This window comes from Beta vulgaris, chromosome 1 (assembly GCF_026745355.1).
Source record: "Beta vulgaris subsp. vulgaris cultivar EL10 chromosome 1, EL10.2, whole genome shotgun sequence".
Taxonomy (NCBI): Eukaryota; Viridiplantae; Streptophyta; class Magnoliopsida; order Caryophyllales; family Amaranthaceae; genus Beta; species Beta vulgaris.
In genome coordinates, this window is record NC_079202.1 from 4,659,425 (window position 1) to 4,682,953 (window position 23,529).

Consider the following 23,529-nt stretch of genomic DNA (forward strand, 5'->3'; position numbering starts at 1 on the left):
TTCCTTTTTCTTTTTTTATTATTGATTATCCATAAATAATGAATCAAATAATTAGCTGAGTAAGTCCGTAATTAGTGAGAGTGTGAGACTATGGACCTTAAAATTTACAATTACATCCTTATGAATTCTACTCAACTCCAATCATTATGTTAAAATTGAAATTCTATAATTTTCCAAACGTGTCTTTTGGAACTGAAATTTCAAATTTCAAATTCTGAAATTGAAATTTATCATTTGAAATAAATTGCTTGATTCCAGAAGTATATATGTTAAGGTGAAATTTATCATTTGAAATAAACAAATTTAGACACGTCAAATTTCAAGATAAGGTGGATAGCCTAACACCTTAATTACCCTGAGATTGTAACTCCATTATATAAGGATCCAAGTTGTCAAAACCCTGGTTGAGCTTTTACTTAGAAAGAATCGGAGTGTAAGATTTGCAACAAATCAAGATGGAATTTCCACCATTAGAACACATCTCAGAGTGCTTCATCAAACCAAAGTATGAAGTAGAAGAATCTAAGCGACCCTATCACTTATCTCCTTTCGATATATTACTCCTCTCTTGCCATTACAATCAGAAAGGTCTTCTCTTCACAAAACCAAAACAAGACGTCTTATCCTCCTCTATTGACAAACTCTTAGAAAGCCTTAAACACTCTCTTTCCCTCACTCTTGTCCATTTCTACCCACTTGCCGGTCAACTTGAAACAGTTGTCGACAAAGATCATTGTCGTAGCTTGATCTACGTCGATTGCAACAAGGGTCCTGGCGCGCGCTTCGTGCACGCTACGCTCGATAAGACGATATCGGATATCATCTCACCACCACACGTTCCAGCAGCTGTCAAGACCTTCTTCGACTATTCCAACGGGGAAGTGAATTATGACGGGTGTACCAGGACGTTGTTGTCAATTCAAGTGACTGAGTTGATTGATGGCATATTTATAGGTTGTTCTATGAATCATGCTATTGTGGATGGGACCTCATTTTGGCATTTTTGGAATGTCTGGTCTGATATACATCGAGCAAATAACGCTGTTATCACACGCCTACCGATTCATAAACGTTGGTTTCCTGATGGATATAGCTCTAAAGATATGTATCTACCATTCATTGATCATAACGAATTCATACACAGGTAGGTATTTTCCAACCGTATGTCTTTTTTATACTATATATGGAGTGCAAATCATATATTTAAATGGGTCGGCAAGAAGGTATTTAGTGTAATATAACGTACTGGTGTGTTTTATGAAGGATATTCTTGATGAATTCGAGCTCCTCAATCTGTAAGTATTACAGGAATGCTTGTCTTAAAAACAATGAAAAATATTAAAAGAAATGTTTGAGCAGTTAATAAGAATGAGTTATTTTTGCAATAACCACTTATTTATCATAGTGGCCCCTTTTTTCAATATAGAAACTTTTGAAAATCTTAAGTTATACCATAAAGTAGTTAATATCTATTATAGTGATTGTTTTTTTTTTTTTTAATGTATTAACTTTTTCTCATATTAATTTCTTATGATAAAATTTTCACTTTATTACATAGTAACTTTTTTTTTCACATAATCAAACTTCACAATCTATATCAACTTATATTTTATATCTATCCTTTCATATAGTGACATTTTCTTTATAAATCATGTCAATTAGCATTAGGTTCACATAAATTTAATGTAGACCAAATCCATATAAGTTTTTTACATCAGAATTCCTCAAGCATGAGATAGAATAGTAAAAGAAGAAAATATGCTAAATTGATTACTATTCTATTTCCTCAAAAGAAGAAAATGACAACTTTTGTTTTACATCTATTTCCTCAAAAGATAAAAGAGCCTAAAGAAAAGTAAAAATAAATGAAAGCATCTTCATTCTCAACTTCATCCGTCATATGACTATATGAGTAAGGAAATGATCAAGGATGTCTTGGCCTAATGGTTAAGATTGAGGTACTGTGAATAATAGGTCATAGGTTCGAATCCCCCTCCCTTTCTTTATACCGCCTTCGTGGCTCATATGGATAAAAAAAAAACGCTAAAAATCTCTATTACACATAAAGAAGTTCAAATGTAGTTGCTGATTTGCTTGCAAAAAACAAGGCACCATAGCGGATTGGAATTCCTTGATTGGTTATAGTTCCCTGTGTTATCATTGCAAGTCTACATCAATGGCTGCATTTTCGCTGGGTTGCTTCGCTAGTTTGATGGGCCTGCCATAATGTAGATGTCCTGCAGCTATAAGTTATAACTGCATGCTTTTATTATTGCCATGTGTGTGTCCATATTGTATATATTTACTGGATTGATGTTGCTTTGTATGATGGATACTTGCAATGAATGAAATGAGCAAATTAAAAATAAAACCATATTCAGATGTTCCTTCTGTTTGGCACTAGTGTTTTAGGTAGTGCACTGTCACGTGTGGACTAATTTTCCTACCCATATGCACGCGACCTACTAACTTCATACTTCTATTGGAAGACTAGTCAAGGCACCTGACCAACTTTACAAGGCTAAGTGGATACGAAATCTGGCTAAGTGTGGGAAAGTTGGCTAAAGAGAAGATTTCTAAGGAATGCTCTTAGATTGCTTGAGAGAGAATACATGTGTTGGATGATATGTAGAAATGAATGGGTGCTTATTTATAATCCTCCATCCTACTTTCTCCTAAATCTAGAAAGTATCCCACCTTCTCAATTGGAGAGTTCTACATAAAGCTGTTATAGAACAATCAAGACACTCTAGTACATATATGTATAGGAAGGAATGTCAGAAACATTCTAGAAGCACTCTAACCTAGAAGCTTACCTCTAAGATCATGCTAGGCCCTTCTCGAACATTTTGTGCACCATCCAATATGGCCATGCACCAACTCGTAATTCTGGACCTTCAATCCAAAAAGTGGCTCAACCATTATCTCTATTAGCCCAAAATATAACGGATTCCAAAGTTTGAGCCCATTCGAAGCTCGTTTGGGCCACCAGATGCCTTATGGCACAGCGAGGCCATCATAGAGCGCCCAACCCACAATTGCTACCTAGTTATGCTTATGGAGTGTCGAATGTCATCTGTGACAGAAGGCACAACCCTGGCCAGGGCAGGCAAGGCGCCAGCCCAAAACCCATAAATCAAGATTCATTTAATTTAAATTATGTTTGTCCTATTATCAATAGAATTCATCTAACAAAAGTGATTAAGTTTAGTACCTATTTTTTGTTTGTGAGGATGCAAAATTTGTGTTCGAATCATGTGGTTGTACCTTTTTCTCTTTGTCATCTTGGACTTCTTACTTTATGCTTTTCATCATATATATATATATATATATATATATATATATTCGTGAGAGATCGGATCTTCTTACGCCAGCCAATGCAATGCGTCTGATAGTTCCCTCTTACTTAGGTATAAAAAAGCCCTCATATTCAGAAAGAGCCATATTCTGCACCCCCCGACAATCTTGAAGGACATAAATATATACATATATGTGTGTATATATACATATATGTGTGTATATATACATACATATGTATATATACATACATATGTATATATATATATACATATATATATATGTATATGTATAAAATATGTATATGTATATATATCTGTATCTAAAACTGATAACAAATATCATATTGGCATGTTGTCCTCTCTTCTTCCACACAATCAAATGAGAAATTAAACAATAAAAATGTGTGTTTCAAGACTCGATCCCTTGACCTTTGATCTAATGTGCTAAAACACTAACCTACTACACTACAATACTCAGTTGCTCTTTTTTTGGGGGGGGGGGGAATCAATTGAATACAAGATAATGTTTTTATTTTTGAAGACTTTAAATACACGTTGGTAAATAATTCGAGGAGTATTACCTGGGACACGAACTAGTTATCAATATAAATGTCTTTGTTACTTCCCTTTCTTTTAGATTACCTTTTTTTATGGGCTTTTATGTTTCCTTTGTAAAATGACCTGGACTTGGTTTTTTATTTTTTATTTTTAAACTAGACTTTCTCTTGTGATCTTCTAGTGACCACCAAATCTATGTTTTCCAATTTTTAACTTTCAATCTGCCACCAATTAAAAAGTTTGGTACATGATATTTAATATTTTTAGTAAAAAGGAATATGATTTTGTATCTTATAGACCTTCAAAAGTCAAAGTGGAACAACTAATTTTAGTTTCAATTACAATTGTTGATTGATATTTGTAATTATATTTGATTTCGAATATTTATTTCAAGGCATCCGATAATAAAGCGTATTAAGCTTTAAATTTTATTTTGCATTTCAAAATTATGATTTTATTTGTCAAGATTCATCCATGGTAACAAAATGATTCAGGTTTAGGGAGTGTTCTATTCTGAATACATCCTATTTATGATTTTACCATGGATGAAATCATCCTTGCCGAAAAGATTCATGTTTTCATTTTTCAATGTTGTGATTTTTTCGGCAAAGTAACAAAAACATCCTATTCATTGTCTAGTCTATTTAGGGAGTGTTCTATTCACCTGAATTTTTTACTAATTTATACTAAATTTATAAAAACAATTAATTGAATTTATTAGAAGTTAACATAACTTTATATACGAACTTATTAAAGTTTATCTTAAAAGGTGTTGAAACTTATCTGAACATTGAACTTAACAAAAATTCATCTGAACTTATGTATATGAACTTAGCATAATCCATTTGAATTTATTAGACATAATACTTATATTTTAAGATGGAGAGGGCGCACCCTTAATATATTTTATTCATGTATATACCTAGGATAACTTACCAAACTCGAATAACTCAACTCAAAGTACTTGACCTATAATCCAAATAAATTCCAAAAGTGGCATGCAAGAGATGACTCGAAAGACATCTTGTGGCTAAAATGGGTGAATGAAATCTACATTAGGAATGCTGACTGGTGGGGGTACAATCCACCTGTGAAGTCCAGTTGGTACTGGAAAGCTTTGCGTGTAGTAAAGGAACAATTGAAGAACACAATAATGTCACAATCTCAATTGGAAATGTTGTTAAATACTCAATTCATCACATGTACTCTGGGTTGGTTGGTGAGCAGAGAAGAGTTGGTGGGATAAGTATGTGTGGTGCAGGCTTGTGATCCCAAAACACAAGTTCTTGCTTTGGCTGGTGACGAAAAACAGACTGCAAACTACTAAGAGGCTGTGTAAATATGGGTGAGTCCCAATTCTTTGTGTCAAATTTGCGGGGTGGACTCTGAGACACAAGAACACTTGTTTTTTAAGTGCCAATACAACAAGATGGTGTGGAAGAGGATAGGTGATTGGTTGGGCTTGGATGACAGAAGATGCTCTGTCAACGAATTAATTCCAAAAAGCATCATAAATTCATTTTGGCAGCTACTCTGAGTGCTTTTGTTTACTCAATCTGGTGGGTTAGAAATGATGCTTTTTGGAACTTGAAGGTTGTTTTACCCGGTATAATTGTAAATAGAATCTGGTGTCATACAAAGGCGTTATAATGTTCTTCCTAAAAAAGCGTCTAGAGGAGATAGAGAATGGCTGAGGAATTTAGCTCTTAATGTGTAAATAGGGTCGGGTTTTATTGAAGTGTCTTTGGTTGTATATTGGTGGTGTGGTGTTTTTAACTTGGTGCTATGATACTCAGACTCATTGAGCAAAAAAAAAAAAAAAAAAAAGATGACTCAAAAGAAATTAAGCCGCTTCAAACCCGATCTGAACCAAGCATACCTGAATTTGACATGACCTAAATCAATGCAAACTATAATATTAACTATGATTCCCCTCCATGAAGTAAACAAAATTTTGAGTTTTTATTATTTTGATAATTTATAATTTACTTTGGTATTATCTCGTAGCGATTATTTGTTATATTGAATTAAATATACAGTTTTTCCACCAAATACCCCTGACAAATCAACAAATTCACAATATACCCTCAATGTTCCAGAAATGCACCATATACCCCTGAGTTTTCGAAAACGTTCACCAAATACCCTTTTTGTAACTATCGTTTATCGCACTACCGTTAACATTATTTACAATTTTGCTTCAATTTAACCCTAACCCAAAACCCTTACCCTACCCCAAACCCTAACCCACCCATCCCACCACCCCTCCACCTCAAGCCCAACCCCCACCCCCTCCCCCTTCCATCGCCGCATCCCCCTCCCCCTCCCTCTCCCCTTCGCAGCAGCACCCCTCTCTTTCCCCCTCTCCCACTTCGTTCATCGTCGCATCACCTGCCGAATTTTCGCGCAAGGGGTGGGTGAACAAAGAGGGGGGGTGGGTCGAATTTTCGCACAGGGGGTGGGGGAATCGACGATGAACGAAGAGGGGGTGGGTCATATTTTTGCACAGGGGGTGGGGGAGGCCGGCGATGAACGAAGAGGGGTTGGGGAATCGACGGAGAATGAAAAGGGGGTGCGTAAGATTTTTGCAGGGGGTGGGGGAGGCCGGCGGTGAATGAAGAGGGGGTGAGGGAATCGACGGAGAACGAACAGGGGGTAAGGTAGATTTTTCACAGGGGTGGGGGGTGTTGGCGGTGAACGAACACGCAGGGGGTGGGGAGGTCGGCGGTGAACGGAATCGCAGGGGGGTGGGGGAGGCCAATTGTGAACAGACACACAGGGGGTGAAGGATGTCGGCGGTGAACGGTGCGGCGGTGGGGGAGGGGGAGGGGGAGGTGTAGGGGCTGGGGTAGGGTGGAGTTTAAGGATAAAACTTGGAATGAAAAAAACATTGGAAATATAGCGTTAAAAACACTAAAACACTCTTGGTTTTTCCTCTCGGCGTAGGATAAGCGACCCATTCTTATCCTACACCGTCGCCATGGTAGGGAAATCCAAGCGTAATTCACAGAAATAAAAGAGCAAAGGAAGTATCAAAGAGAGGAAGAATGGTCCGACGAGTTCATTAGAAGGTCAGAAGCATAAATCAGTAGCGGAACTTCATGGAGTGGAAGCTTTGAAGATTAAAACCCCCAATTTTGATGATCCAATTTCAACTAGAAGTTCACTAAAGGAGTTGCAAAATCAATCAAGGAATCAGGCTCAATTGTCAGAATGGCTTACAATAATGAAGAAAACTCATAGTAGGTTGGACGTCATTAATGGAGGTAATCAACAATCTCGACAATTGATCTCTGAATTTGAAAATGTAATTGATAAATCACCTGCAATAGCAATAATAGTAGATCATTCTCCAATTAAAATTGAGATTAAGAGGAGATTGATTATTGGCAATCCTCTGTAATTTGCTATGTTATGGGGGCAAATCCACCATTCCATGTTATGGATGGATATTTGCGATGCATTTGGGCCAAAAAAAAAAGGAATTGAGAAAATAGTGGTTGTGAATAAAGATGTCTTCATTGTTAGGTTTCATAATGTTGAACAGGGAGATGGTGTTGTAGGAGAAGGTTTTCACTTCTTTGACAAGAAACCACTAATTGTGATGAAGTGGCATTCAGAGATGAATGTTCAGAATGAGGATGTTAAGACAATGCCAATGTGGGTGCAATTACTAGCTCTGTATTTGAAATACTGGGGGGAGAAATGTTTGTATAAGCTGGTGTAAGGGATTGGGAAGTCTATTAAGCTAGATCAAGCTACTACCAATAAAGATAGATTGATGTATGCAAGGATCTTGATTGAAGTAAGCATAAATCAAGAATTTCCTAGTCATATTGTGTTTGAAAATGAAAAAAATATGCGCATGGAGCAACAGATTCATTATGAATGAAAACCTATGAAGTGTACTAAATGTCATGGGTTTGGCCATAACCTGAGTGAATGTAGGAAGGATGAGAAACATAATCAAGTTTCAAAACCAATATGGGTACCTAAGAAGAAGGCAGTAGTATTAGATAGGGACGGATATCAAGTGATCAAAGGGCCAGGACAACCTGTTACATCTGAGCCAGGTCCAGTAGCTACAGAGAATACTTTTGCTGTGTTGGCTTAGGATGTTATGGAAATGGGAGATAGGAAAGTTCAAGGAACATAAGTCAGGGGTGCTTGCAATGATGATCATGGTGAGGAGGGGGAGCCTCCTACCATGAATGGATAATGTACTATGTTGGAATGTGAGAGGACTAAACAGCAAGAAGAAGCAAATAGAGGTGAGGAATTTTTTAATTTCTCACCAAATTAGGCTGTTTAGTCTTCTGGAGACTAAGATAAAACATCACTCTCTTGGTGAGTTTTATCTTAATGTATGCCCTGGTTGGTGTATTACCACCAATAACAGTTGGCATGGAAATGGGAGAATAATTCTTGGGTGGTATCTTATTTTTGTTTATGTACTGAAATGTACAAGTCAAATGATCCACACTAAGATTGAGATCATTAATGGAGGTAGGAAATTTTTTTGTACATTTGTATATGGCCTTAATGATAGGCAACGTAGACAAGAGTTATGGTAGGATATAAAGAGTGTGGCTAGTGCTACTAAGCCTTGGATTATTCAAGGTGACTTTAATGCCCTGATGAATATGGAGGATAGAATAGGACAGACTGTCAGAACAAGGGAAATTTTAGATATGAAGAACTGTATGAATGATTGCCACATGAGGGAGCTGAAATCTTATGGGCAGTACTATACATGGAACAATAAGCAGGATGGTTTAGTTAGGGTGTTCTGTAAGTTGGATAGAATACATGGGAATGAAGTATGGTTTGATGAATGGCCACTCACTGAAGTCATTATACTAGCTGGGGGGAGTTTGATCACTGCCCTTTGCTACTGAAATCATGTACAGATCACCCAAAGAAGAAACCATTCAGGTTCTTCAAATATGTGGTGCAAGGCTGAGAGCTTCCACAACATTGTTAGAAGGATATGGGAGAGAAGGATTGGTGGTACTAGCATGTTCCAAATAGTGTCTAAGCTGGAGATACTAAAGGCAGACTTGAAGTAACTGAATGTTAGTCAGTATGGTAATGTTTCAGAGCTGAATTACCAATGTTACAATAAAATGATTGTAGCACAAAATGATCTTCACACTCGTCCTGAAGAAGCTATACTGAGAGCAAAAGAGAAGGAAGCTAGAGCGACTTACAACCTTGCTCATAGGAATTATGTCTTATTCTTAAATAAAAAGGCAAAGGTTCAGTGGGTGCAGGAGGGAGATGATAACACTAAAACTTTCCATCAAAGTATCAAGCTTCGAAGAATGCATAACAGAATCAACACTATAAAGAAAGAAGATGGGAGTTGGGCTAGTAATTCTGAAGAGGTTATTGAGGCTTTCTTAGGATTCTATCAAAATCTCTTGGGTAGCAAGAATGACACTGCTAGGGTTGAACCAGCTGTTATTGCAAAAGGTCAAGTATTGACTACAGCTCAACAGGAGGAGCTTTCTTTGATTTTCACTAGTGAAGAAATTAAAAATGCTCTATTTTCCATTCCTGATGACAAAGCTCCAGGGCTTGATAGGTACTCTAGTTGTTTTTTCAAGCAAAGCTGGGACATAGTGGGGCTTTTTATGATTGATGCTATTCAAGACTTCTTTAGACATGGAAAGCTACTCAGGAAGGTGAATGTTACTGCAATAACTTTGATTCCCAAAGTTAAAACTCCTGCTGCTGTGGGGGATTTCAGACCAATAGCCTGCTTCTCAGTCATATATAAAACCATAATAAAGCTGATATGCTCAAAACTTGGTAAGATTTTACCAACTCTTGTTTCCCAGACTCAAGGAGCATTTATTAGTGGAAGAAGTATTATTAGTAATATTCTTCTCTGCCAAGACTTGCTGAAGAGATTTAGTAGAAGTAACAATCAAGTCAAAGGGCTGTTGATGAAGGTAGATTTAAGGAAAGCCTATGATTCCATAGAGTGGAGCTTATTCATGAGCTGCTGGACGCTTTACAGTTCCCTCCTCACTTTATTAAATGCATTATGTAATGCATCACCACACCAAGATTCACTCTTTTGATCAATGGTGGTCCAGAAGGTTTTTTTGCAGCTAAGAGAGGCTTGAGGCAGGGGGACCCCTTTCTCCCTCTTTTATTTGTTCTATGTATGGATTACTTGACAAGATCCTAAACTGCATAGGAGAACTGCAAGAATTTAAGTTCTTCACTGGATGTGCAAGTATGAAGGTCAATCATTTATGCTTTGCAGATGACTTATTGTTATTCTACAAAGGGGAAGCTAAATCTGCTTATCTTTTATTCATTTATTGCAAGGGCTTTAGCTATTTTCTGAGTCTTCAGGGCTAAAAGCTAATAAAAGCAAATCTGCCTTATATCACACTACCATGGAGGAAAGAGAGGTCACAAGGATAGAACAGTTCGTTGGGTTTGTCAAAGATGAGCTACCATTTAGGTACTTGGGGTTACCAATAAGCTCTAAATCATTCAAAGCTGCTGATTGTAAAGCTTTAGTTGACAAAATGACTTTAAGAATAAGAATGTGGAGCACCAGAAGCCTATCTTTTGCAGGGAGAGCTCAACTTATAAACTTAGTTTTGCTTATTGTGCATAGCTATTGGGCTCGGATCTTTGTACTTCCTGTTGATGTGCTAAACAAAATTAATGAAGTGTGTAGACACTTCCTCTAGAGTGGGAAAGCTGATAGTGATAAAGCTGGGCACATTAGATGGGGTCTGGTGTGTACCAGTAAGAAGTATGGTGGCCTGTGCTTTAGAAACATCAAGTTGTGGAATAAAGTTGTTAGGGTAAACTAGTGTGGCATATTGGCAGCAACAAGGATGATTTATGGGTGAGGTGGATACATGATGTATACATTAAGCACAATAACTGGTGGAAATACAAGGCTCCAGTATGAGCTAGCTGGATAGTGAAACATCTTTGTAAAGTGAGAGATGACCTCAGAGAGGTTGGGATGCAGAATTTGAATTCTGATCAACAGTATTCTATCAGTAAAGTGTACACTCAGTTGCTGGAGGAACAACCTATAGTGCCATAGGTAAAAGGTGTGTGGAATCGAATGTCATCGGCCAAACACAAGTTTATAAAATGGCTTGGGGCACATGATAGATTAAGTACAAAAGAGAGACTTTTCCAACGTCACATCAGCCCTGATGATCAATGTTGTTTGTGTGGAAGTGAAACTGAGTCCACTGCACACCTCTTCTTTGGGTGTATTTTCAGTACAAAGTTACTGAAAGAGGCTCTTAGATGGATTGAAGTGCCCTATCAGAGGAGAACCTTGATACAATGGCTAAGTTGGACTCGAAGATATTACCATGGCTCAAAAGCAAGGAACCAAGTGCTATTAGCAGTGTTGGCTGCAACAGTTTACATGATCTGGAAAAATAGAAATGAGGTATTTTGGCTTACAAAAGTAAATAGCATTACATGTATAGCTATAGAGATCAAGTATATAGTTAAACATAGAATAAACATGTGTAATAGAGGAAAATGGAGTAGAAGAGATTGTACTTGGAGTAGCAGCTTATAAGCTACTTTTTTGCCTCATGTGGCATGTTAGCTCCAGCTCCTCAATTGGAGTTTAGGTTGTTATGTTGATTGGAGTGAGCTTATAAAATTACTTACTTACCAAAAAAAAAAAACACTAAAACACGGTGGAAAGAAAAAAAAAATACGCTAAAAAACATTGTAAGAAAAGACTAAAAAGTAAGGCAAAATTCAATACCAAGCAAGGCTTCGCTAGTGGTAAAGATTTGGCCTCATGACTTCAAGGCTATGGGATCAAATAGGGGTGATAATGAGCCTAACAAGCTTGCGAACAGTTCCGGCTCGACTCGATCAAAGCTCGGCTCGAGTTCGGACTCGACTCGAGATATAAACGAGCCAAGCTGAGCTAAGCAAAGCTCGGCTCGAAAAGCTCGTGAACAACTCAATTATTGTTTTATACTAAAAAAATATGTCATATTAATTGAAAAAATATTTTATGTCAAAAAATTATTTTAGACTAAGAAATTATTTATATATATTAAAAATTATACTGCCTCCGTCCTAGAATACTCTTTCCACTTATCAAGGCACGCAGTTTTGGATGATAAGTTATTGTTTGGTTATCAATGGTTATCAGTTTTAGTGGCTCTTTGGGGTGAGGTTTCCCTTACCATCCCTCGAAGGAGTCTAACTTGCAAACCTGACTGGTTAATTATACCTGTGCGAGGTGCCAGTTCAGTAGGGTCCTTCATCTTACCAACTTAAAAAAAACGCAAAATTCAATCCTAAAGCTAAAGAAAGAAGGCCGAAATATTACTTTTCAAACAGGTGGGCCGAGAATAATCAAAACAGGTGACATACTGCTTATCATGTGTGAATTTTAGAGAAGGTTCATCAGTTTATCTAACTGTTCGGTATCTAAAAAGTTAACCAATAAATAACTTATAAACTCCCTACCTTATATGTAAAAGGTGTACAAATAAAGGAAAGATCCTCCTATTATTGCTTTGACATAACTTATAATAGTTAGTAAAAGTAGTATTATTTTATTTTAAGGAGAGAAAATGTGGGTCATGGACTCATGGTTAGAGTTGGTAAGTAATAATAAGAGTGGTATTATTTTATTTGGAGGAGATAAAGAGTGTAGTCCAATAGTTAAAATGTAGAATGATTAAAATAATAGTGGATCATATCCCAATATAGAAGTGTAAAGAGTATTCTGGGACAGATAAAAAAGGAAAGTGTAAAGAGTATTATGGGACGGAGGGAGTATATCTTTATTTTTTGTTTTTTTGTTGTTAATTTATATATTTTTTGCCTAAAATATCAGGTATGATCCACCTTAATTGATAGAAAGATTCTTTCATTTTTCAGTGGAGACAATTGCAAAGCTCTCAATTGTATTTTCAGAGAATGTGGCAATCCCAAAGTTGTTGCTGTCATTACACCCTAGATTAATTATATAGACAGCTCATAGTATATTCACAACTACTACAAGACAAACTAGGAAATCAGTAGGAAATTGCCTAAGACGAATACCTTGACTGAAGGAAGACAAAAACAAATAGGATCATACCTTATTACATCAGCAGGTGGGATGGACTATTACATCATGTTTATAAGGAATAAAAAGCCATATATTGCCATATTTCCAACACTTCCCCTCAAAATGAGAGTGAAGAGTGAGGCTGAGCCCCCATCTTGGACAGTAGATGTTGATGTTTAACAACTGGTAGACTCTTGGTGAGAATGTCTGCCAATTGGTCATGTGTAAAGACATACTCAGGTTTGATGACTTGTTTTGTTTACTTTGTCTATTACAAAGTGGCAATCCATCTCCACATTTGGTCTTCTCATGGTGTCCATGATTAACAGCAATAGACAGAGCTGCTTGATTATCACACTTCAGAGTGATGAGCTTGGTGAACTTAATGCAAAAGTTCCTTGAGCAGCCGAGCGAGTCATACAACTTCACACGTAGTTATTGCCAAAGCTCTATATTGAGCCTCAGTAGTGGATCTAGCCACCACGTTTTGCTTCTTAGTCTTCCATGAGATAGGTGATTTTCCTAGCAAAACTCAGAAGTCAGTAGTTAATTCCCTTGACAAAGGGCATCATTCCCAATCACTATCTACTTAATATGCAGTGAGAACAGTTGCAGATAATGAAGCTGGAAGCACTCCCTACTCGGGATAACTTTTTAGACAGCTTAGGACACGTTTTGCAGATTGCATATGAACAATAGATGGTTTATGTATAAACTGTCTTAGAGTATGGAATGTAATGCAACATCAGGACTAAGGATTGTTAGGTAGATTAGCTTCCCAATAAGGTGCTGGTAGGGAGTTGGATCAGGCAAGTACTCCTATGAGTTAGCTCGGAGCTTCACATGTGGGTACATAGGAAGTTTGATCCCTTTGGCATGCAGTATGTGAAACTCTTTCAGTAGGTCCATGACATAATTTTTCTGTGAGATACCCTGCATGACTTCTGTCTACTTCTATACCTAAGAAGTATCTGATGTTGCCTAAGTCCTTCATATGAAATTGAGGGAACAGGAAAGTTTCACTTTGTTGATGTTAGCTTCATTGTCTCCTGCTATAAGCAGATAATCCACATAAGCTAGCACACTCACAAAGCCATTTTCATGTTACTTTGTGATCAATGAATAGTCAGCTTTAGATTGTAGGAACCCATAGTCTTTCAAGGTAATGGATAACCTGGCAAACCAATGCTTTGCTGCCTGGTGCAGTCCATACAAAGATTTCTGAAGCTTGAATACTTGTTGATGAGAAGTATACTCCCCATTCCCTTTACTGATAGTAATTCCACGACCTGTGTACCCAAGAGGTGTATGCATATACATATCCTCTTCAAGGGTGCCATGTAAAGAAGCATTTTTTACATCCATTTGGGTAGACTTTCCACTCTTTCAAGGCTCCTACAGCAAGTAAAGATCTCACAATGGTGAGTTTGGCTACATGAGCAAATGTTTGCTCATACTCAACACCTTTTTCTGTCGATTTCCAAGCTAGCACAACCGACCTTGATTTTTCTCTATCTATTGAGCTATCTTGATTAAACTTAGTTTTGTAAATCCATTTAAAGCCTATGGTTTTCTTTCTAGGAGGTAAGTTAGTGAGAGTCCAATTGTGTTTGTTCTCTAGAGCTTTGAGCTCTTCATTCATTGTATTCACCCACTTGTCTTCTTGAACAACACTTCTAAAGTTTGTGGGGTTTGTGACTAATGTTACTTGGTTTACAAATTATGTGAATGCATTTGAAACTTCAGAATCTCCCACATTATGTAGAGTAGAAGGTTCAGGAGCCCTAGATTGTCTCCCTAACTTGGTCACATAGTCAACTAGCTAGGTGGGTGGCTTGGTCACTTTACTTGATTTTCTTGTAGGTGATACAGGTGGTATTACAACATCAAAGGTATCAACTTCATGAGTGGGCATTGGTTCAGTTTCAATTCAGGTGCAGTGAAGTAATGTGGTTTAGGGGATGTAGGCTCATTTTGTGGTGTTTCAGGTTCATTTTCAAGAAATGTGTCTATTGGGAGATCACAGTCATTGTAGGTATGAGTAGTGCTTGGGTTAGGTTTAGGTGTAGGTAAAGGGTTAAGGTATTGAGTGTTCCTGTGTTTGTTGTATAAGAAAAAACTCTCCACAAACTTTACCTCTCTAGATATGAAAGTTTGATTAGTTGTGAGGTTCAATAGTTTATACCCGTTTTTATCATTTGGGTATCCCTAAGAACAAGCATGGAACACCTCTAGTTAAGAACTTGTCTTTTTCTCTAGTTGGATTACTAGCAAAGACTAGGCATCCAAATATTTAAATGTGATGATAAGTAGGTTTCTTGTGAAGAGTTTTTCATAAGGGGTTAGGTTTTGAATGACAACACTAGAAAGTCAGTTAATCAAGTACATAGATGTCATTACACATTCACCCTAAAAGCTTAAGGGTAGGACTGCCTGCAGTCTAAGGGTTCTAGCCATTTCAAGCACATGTTTGTGCTTTATTTCCACCCTTCCATTCTGTTGGGGTCTGTCAACACAAGTAGTTTGGTGCACAATTCCTTTTTCAGCAAAAAATTCTCTACAAGGCCCATCATCAAATTTTAGGGCATTATCTGAGCTGATACTTTTGATTGTTTCCCCAAATTGATTTTCAACAAAGTTGCTAAAATGTTTGATCACCTCTAGGCTTTCAGACTTAAGTTTCAACAAGTGCACCTAAGTAGCCATGGTGCGATCATCAACCAAGGTCATGAAGTACATGTGCTTATTTCTAGTGCACACTTTATATGGACCCCATATGTCCAAGTGCACTAACTCAAAAGTTTCATTGGCTATAATTCATATGCAGAGTATGAAAGCTTAGTAAATTTAGCCATAGGACATGTTAAACACACACACACTTTGATTGGTCAAAATTTCCAGGAATTCAACCAATCATCCTCAATTTCTTTAGAGGTGCATGTCCTAATCTATTATGCCATAAAGAATAGTTTTCTTGTTTACTAGTTACATGATTAGCTTTCTTTATACTAAGGTTCAATCTTCTTTCCACATTCAGGTTTTCTTCTTTCTTCTTTCTTCTCTTCATTTCTTTTCACATCTTCTTCTAGCATCTTCTTAGTTGGTACCTCCACCAAGAAATACAGGCCATTGTAAGCTCTTCGTACCCCTTTATTTCTCTGAGTATGTGACTCCTAAATCATTCAAATGTCATGACAAAACTTCACACTACACTTGTTATGCAGCACAAGCTTGTTGACAAACAAAAGATTGTGTTCAGATTCAGGTACACATAAAATATCTTGCAGAATCAAACTATTTTTCAAGTGTATGTCACCAACATGAGATATATGCACAACACTTCAATTAGGAAGATTAATGTTAGGTTTTCTGCAAATTTTACATCAACACCCAACATTTTTTCATCACATATCATATGGTCAGAAGCCCCCGTATCTATTACTAGTTTTTCAAGTTAACAGAAGCAGAACAACAAGTTATCATACCTATAAACTCATATTCAATATCTTCTTTACTCTTTGATCCAACTCTGGAGCTAGTTGGCAAGAATTTCAGTAGCTGAGTTCTCTAATGTGGAGTGAGAACCTGGTTGTTTTCATGCCTTTCAGTTTGAGAATTTACTGCAAGTTTTTCAACATATCCCTTAGGTTTATTCCACCTATTTCCAAGACCACTTTTACCTTCTTCCTTTCCAGAGTACCTCATTTCTTTCTTGTTTTTAGGGTGAGTTTTAGGATAACCAACAATAGTCCAGCATACATCAGCTGTACACACTTTCATCTGCTGTCTCATGCTATACATGATAGATGATTCAATGCTCAGTTTAGAGATATTCAAGATATCTCTTCCTATTGGAGAGTGGCATACACAGTCCCAACACTTGGAAGAGGGCTTTGCATGAGATAATTGCTTCTCTGAGCTTCATAGTTCTCATAAAGCCCATTTAAGAACTGAAAGAGTCTTTGTTCCTCCTTGTGAGCATTGAATGTCTCACAAACTCATTGACTTTAGGAGTCATTTCAGTGATGGGTGGCAAGATATTCAATGAGTCTTGCTCTTCCCAAAACCCCTTCATCATGATGTAATACTGATGTATTTTTATCCATTTTATTTTGTTTCATACAGATCCTTTTCAAGTTTGTATTTTCTTGAACCATTTGTTACATTACACATAGATTAAAGATGATTCCATACCTCTTTAGTAGTTTTGTAGTATACAATAGTATTCTTGATCTGTTCTGAGACAGAAGTGTGGATCCAAGTTATCACCATGCTATTATAGGTCTCTCACTATTCACCCTTTGTTGTGTCTTCAGTCTCCTTCTACACCACTCCGGTTACAAAGCCCAGTTTTCCCTTTCCCGCAAAAGAGAAATTTCCATTGATTTGCGCCATGACTACCTATAATCACCAGAGCCTTGAAGATTTTCTGTAGAGAATGAGTTTGGACCTTCAAATGGGTGTATGTATAGTGGTGTTGGATATTATAGAAACTAATTTTCTCTTTTGACATTGTGGAAAATTTTCATGAATTTCACACTCTTGTATGAACTAAGGACAGATCAAAAACATGATCTTTGATTGCAACTTCACCTGATTTTTTTTAGGGCTTTTTACTAGTGCCACAGCTCTGGTACCATGAAGAGCAAAATGAAACAAACAGAAAAGGATAATCTCAAAGTTACTGCGCTCATTACACCCTAGGTTGATTATATAGACAACTCCTAGTACAATGACAACCACCACAAGACAAACTAGGAAATTAGTAGGAAATTGCCTAGGACTAATACCTTGACTAAAAGAAGACAAAAAAAAATACGACCACAGCCTATTACATCAGCAGGTGGGCAGAACAATTACATCATGTTTACTAGGAATATTAAGCCATACATTGTCATATATATTGCCATATTTCCAACATAAATGGTATACAAATAAAGGAAAGATCCTCCTATTATCGCTTTGACATAAATTACATATCTTTTTTTTTATTAATTTATATATCTTTTTGGTTAAAATGTCAGGTATGATCCACCTCAATTGATAGAAAGATTCTTCCTTTTTCAGTGGAGACAATTGCAAAGCTCAAATTAAGAGCTAACGAAGAAATTTGCAATACCAACAAGGTCTCCTCTTTTCAAGCTCTTACTACATTTGTTTGGAGGTCTGTCATTCAAGCCAAAGGGTTAAACCCTAACCAACTAACCCATTGCAAGTTAGCTGCAAACAGCCGGACAAGATTAGAGCCACCCTTTCCTGAAGAATACTTTGGAAACTTACTCTCAGTCCTAGTATCAACTACCAGAGTTGGTGAATTGCTCGAACAAAGCTTCGGGCAGACGGCCTTGTCATTGCACCAGTTAGTGGTGAATCATACAAACAAAGATGTTCACAATTTCGTACATTCATGGTTCAAGTCTCCTTATAGCTTTAGATTTGATAGACTGTTGGCGAGGGAACCAAACAGCACAGTTCATGTAGGAAGCTCGCCGAGGTTTAACATATATGGGAATGAGTTTGCAGGACTTGGGAAACCAATTGTTGTTCGTAGTGGGTTCGCAAATAAGTTCGATGGGAAGCTGATCTTCTACCCAGGAAAGGAAGGAGGTGGAAGTATAGATGTGGAAATATGTTTACCATGTAATTCCATGAGAGCACTTGAAGTTAACGAGGAGTTCATGGTTGTTGTATCTTCTCCAAAATAGATCATTGTTTTGTAATTAAGTCGGTGTTGTTTCATCTTCTACGATTATATATCTTTGAAGACATTGTTTTGCCAAATTGCCACCACTAGTTTATTTTAAAAATAAATTGCATAAGTTTCTAATGGAAATTTGAATTTGCGTAAGACATTGGTGTATGATAAGGATTTTTTAAAATAGAAATAGTGTATGATAAGGTCTTGGGGTAAATCTTTTCACGCAAACTTATCATCGCAGATTGTAAACGTGTACTTTGTATGAGCTTTTAATTAATTGAGCACTTGTTCTTCCCTTGGAAATAATTTCTAATACCTCTTCCTAAGTTAGGGCATTAATGATTAATTTGGTACATATCCATTTTCATAATTTATAAGCACATGTCTCAATCTTCTTCTCAAAAATCAACCAAGAACCCTAACTTTTGAAACCTAATCCAAAATTTGTACTTTTTTTTTTTTTACAATTGTAGAGTCTAGAGATGTCTTGTGATTGTGGTCAAATATGACAGAAGTATAAACCCTAACTTAATTTGGGCTTAGAATAAAGGAATTTGCTGTTTGAGATGGAATGGTTTGATAAAACAATATTATTTTAGTTTACGGAGAGAAGACAGAGATATAAGGAAGAAGATAGTAGAGAAAAAAGGAAAAATTTATTTATGTTATGTGGGCTCCACTTGATCGGAATCTTGGCCTAGGAATAAATTAGATGGTGATTTTTACTATTATTTGAAGATGGATAGACAATTACATTTTGCGGGCTTTTAATTATTCTAGTGACAAAAGAGAACTTGATATTAGTATACTGTTTAGCGAAGTATCTAGTCCAGGGGAGAACAAAACTCCCTAGATCAGGTTTTTCTTTGAATGCACAATATGGAGAAAACAGTGCCACCATAACTCTAATACAAAGGAATAAATTTTTTTTGTTTATTAAGTGAATCATCTACCCATTAAAGATGGACATTAATAATTATCGAAATTTTAACTTAGGATATGTACTTATCAAAGAAAAAAAAACATAGTGCATGTTCTCTTCACTTTATTTTTTTCTGTTTTTTTTATTATTATTTTCTTCTCAACTTTCCTTAACTTTCAGAAACTTTTCTGCTTTTGTTTTATTTATTCTTTTTTCTTATATATATTTTTTGAACTTTTCTTATATATTTTTTAAAACTTTTTTTTTCTTAACTTATATATTTTTTTTGATTTTTTCTTAACTTTTAAATTTTTTCTGAAAAATAAGAAACATAAGATGAACAGAACATACATTCAACAATCTACTTTTAATGCATAGATTACCCAACAAGTAAATCTATCAATCATGATCCATACCTATAAACAACCAGAGGCATCTAAAAAAATCTAATGATGTTAGGTCTGGAAGCCCTCTACAAATAATAGAGCTATTATTAGGCCATTAACATGCTTTTCACATAGAGCTCTTCTTATAAGTACTTCCACCTTAGCTTCATAACATTGACTTTTCTTAAATTATAATCAGAAAATATGTATTCACATTTCTATTTGCTTGTTTTGTTAAGATTTTTTTTTTTAGAAAAATTCATATCTATTAAAAACAACCAATGATTGAATAGAAAATAAAGATTATGCTTTTTAATTACGAATAATTGATAAAGACTTTAGAAGAGGTTTATAATAAATAACTAGATGTTTCACTAGGAGTCCTCTTCTCATGTTAAGGCCCATGGCCCAAGGTGCACAGGTATGCTCAGCAGTACTATCACTCTAGGAAGACCAACCTAGTCTTTTGTGCAAATGATTAGGTGTAAAAGTATTTTGTCCTTTTTTATAGTTTGTCTTCTTATGTAAACATGCTGATTGTGTCCACCTGGCTAGAATGTGATAAGAGGTTTTTAGTGTATCGTTAAGGCAACAAAAATCGTTTTTCAAACAATAGTTATAAAACCTAAACAACAAATTACTAATTAAGAACGTAGTAAGGCAAGTCAATGCTCGAGTCACATGGAAAATGGGTTTAAGTAAAGGTCTTTCGAGTCTAGATTAGCTATTAAAGGGTTTTGGGGGATTTTTAAATGATTTGGTAATAGAACAATTACGACTAGCTTATATCAAAGAAGCAAATAACACGAGATAAAATATTAAATAGGGAGACACTAGAGTTAAGGTTACTAGTATGGATCAAAGCGGAGCAACGATCATTAATGCAATTATGAAGCAAACGAGACGATTATCTAAGGTTTAGCTTTCCTCTAAAATACTCGAGTCCTCTCTCGAATGGTCATCGAGAATGATCCCTTAATCAATCAATTCAATCCTCTCACGAATGGTCTTTAGTCAATTGATTAAGAGATCCAATAAATTCGTAAAACCCCTAATAAAGGATCGCCTCAATTTCTACCCAATATCTTGGCCTAGAAATTAAGTTGATATTTGAGGATGATAAAAGAGTTCAAAATTCAATTTAAGAACATTTGAATTCAAAATACCAAAGTATAAATGTGATTAATATCTATCCTAAGGCCTTAAAACACCAAGATCAACGCATAAACATCTTTAGAACATCACAATCACATTAACAATACATTTAAAACCCTAATCCATACTTTCACCGTAACCCTAGATAAGAAACTACTAACTAATCATGGATTTTAAGCAATAAAATATAAAATCTATAACTAATCTGATCTAGGACTAAACATGATTAAGAGATAATTAATTTAATAAAAATAATAATTATGAAACTATAATAAAGGAGATTTTATATTATGGAAGAATAATTAATAACAATGAAAGGAGAGAATGAAAACTAAAACTATGAGATTAAATTAAATAAAAAGTACCTTCGACGTTGTAAAAATCACAAACTTTAATCTAAGAAAACTTGGCTCTAGCCACAAGTTCAATGTTTTTCTCTCTAATATGAACCCTAATAATAGTTCTAGTCTAGGAGAAAATAACGCATAATCCTCAACTAATAAAAAAAAATCTAATGTTTTAAGGCAAGCCTCATTTTTTTTTTCTTCGCGAATTCGAATGGTGCGGGCGCGCAAAAAATCAGGTGTGGCGCACCATTCTTTCTGATCTGGTCGGACAATTCATTTTAAAACAAGTATAACTTCCTCGTTTTATATCCAAATCAAGTTTATGACCAGTCGTTGGAAAGATATCAAAACAAGCTTTCACCTCAAATTGGAACTATCTTCATCCGATTTGTGGTTTGAAAAAACTTATGTCCATTTGAAGTTCTCCATACAAAATTTTATGGCATTATTGCTCCTTTGTGTGAGCGGGCATGGGGCATGGTGCAAGCACACCATTTCTCAACGTGTGCTCTATTTTCATTGCTTCATTTTGCCAACTCTACAACTCATATCCATCTTAGGTAGTTCACCTATATTAAGAATATCGCAGAACATGGTGAAAGCAGATGTACTAGAAATTGGGTCAAATATGACTAAAAGTATAGCAAAATATCACTATGATGAAGAATGATCAAATGAATGAAATCGAAGGGGAAATGGAGAAGAAAGAGGGAAGAAAGGGGAGAAAGGAGATCAAAAATGAGCTAAAAGGAGTCCATAAAGTGCATTAAAAACACACTTATTAGAATGTCATTTTATTGCACCTTCCTACAAGTTTCCCCGGCTCCTGTGAGAGTAGCTTAAATAGGCTAGTGTAGATCTTGTAAACATGAACTTGGGTGAAAAAAAGAGTATGAAGATTGCTGAGATAAATGAAATGAGAATGTTACTTGAACATTTGTATTCATGGTATCAGAGCTTTAATTCTGTAAACATCATCCTACTTAAACAATTCACAAATTAACTTTTTTGATGTTCTGGATTACTATAAGATTACTTATAGTCGAAAAAAACTTAAAGATATCTTTTTTAAGATTTCAAAATAGCTAGAAAAAAGAAGATGACTACTATAGAAGTTATTAGTCCATTATATTTGCACCTATCTGGTGGAAATAATTTTATGGCCATAGATAAACTTCAAGGATCTAGAAATTACAAATCTTGGAAAAGATATATGGAAATAGTTCTAGCTTCCAAAAGAAATCTAGGGTTTGTGACTAGAAGTGAGAAGAAAAATACTACTGATAATGTGAAAGGTGAGGCTTGGGAAACTTGTAACAGCATGATAATATCATGGATTCTAGGATCAGTGTCGGAGTCCATAAAGAAGTCAACCATGTTTGTGAATAGTGCTCATATAATCTGGAAACAACTTGAGCAAAGATTTGCACTCACAAATTGGTCTAGAAAATACAAACTCAATAAAGAGTTGTATAAGACCAAGCAACAAGAAAAAAGTATAAGTGATTATTATACAATAATGAGGAGCACTTGGGGGGAATTAGAAGCTTCAAACTCTCTGCCTCCCATTATAACTGTGACAGTAGAAGTAAATGAGTTTGTGAAAGCTCTGAATCTTCAACAAGAACAACAAAAGTTGTTTCAGTTTCTTAATGGCTTAGATGAAGCCTATAGGACTCACATGAGTCAAATCTTGATGATGACTCCTCTACCTAGTGTTGAGAGTGCTTGCAGTTACCTGGAACAAGAAGAGGCACAAAGAGAAATCTTGGGAAAAATGACACAAGAACTTGTTACCTTAGCTATGTACAACAAGGGGACAAGGGGAGAATATAGTGGGAACCAAGGCATAACTTAATGCACTGTATGCAAAAAGAGTGGCCATACAAATGAGAAATGCTGCTGGTTTATTATAGGATTTCCAAACCAGAATCCTAGGATCAAGACTTTTTTTACGGGTAGGAACAAGACTTCGTATAAAGGAAAGGAAAGAATTGTGCAGAAATGGAGCAAGGGAAAGCAAGGAAATACAAGAGGTGTTGCACATGTTCAAGGATGTCAGTTAGTCAATGAGGCCGGCTC

At 36.0% G+C, this 23,529-nt stretch overlaps 3 protein-coding genes across 3 annotated transcripts; all 3 read left to right on the top strand.

Annotated features, from left to right (window-relative positions):
* The first annotated feature begins 380 nt into the window (after window positions 1–380).
* On the top strand, window positions 381–18,663 carry LOC104905785 (uncharacterized acetyltransferase At3g50280). The gene is made up of 2 exons (XM_019252243.3): window positions 381–1,144; window positions 17,964–18,663. Exons 1-2 carry the CDS (start codon window positions 456–458, stop codon window positions 18,031–18,033), a joined length of 759 nt encoding a protein of 252 aa, XP_019107788.2. The 5' UTR covers window positions 381–455; the 3' UTR covers window positions 18,034–18,663.
* Window positions 18,036–18,787, top strand: LOC125491558 (BAHD acyltransferase DCR-like; the record flags this gene model as incomplete). The annotated part of the gene is made up of 1 exon (XM_048647309.2): window positions 18,036–18,787. A coding segment is annotated over one exon (609 nt), but the record flags the coding sequence as incomplete, so codon positions are not given.
* Window positions 18,788–22,546: 3,759 nt separating this feature from the next.
* Window positions 22,547–23,305, top strand: LOC109136286 (uncharacterized). The gene has a single exon (XM_019252235.1). The coding sequence runs from the start codon at window positions 22,547–22,549 to the stop codon at window positions 23,303–23,305; it is 759 nt and encodes a 252-aa protein (XP_019107780.1).
* Window positions 23,306–23,529: the final 224 nt, after the last annotated feature.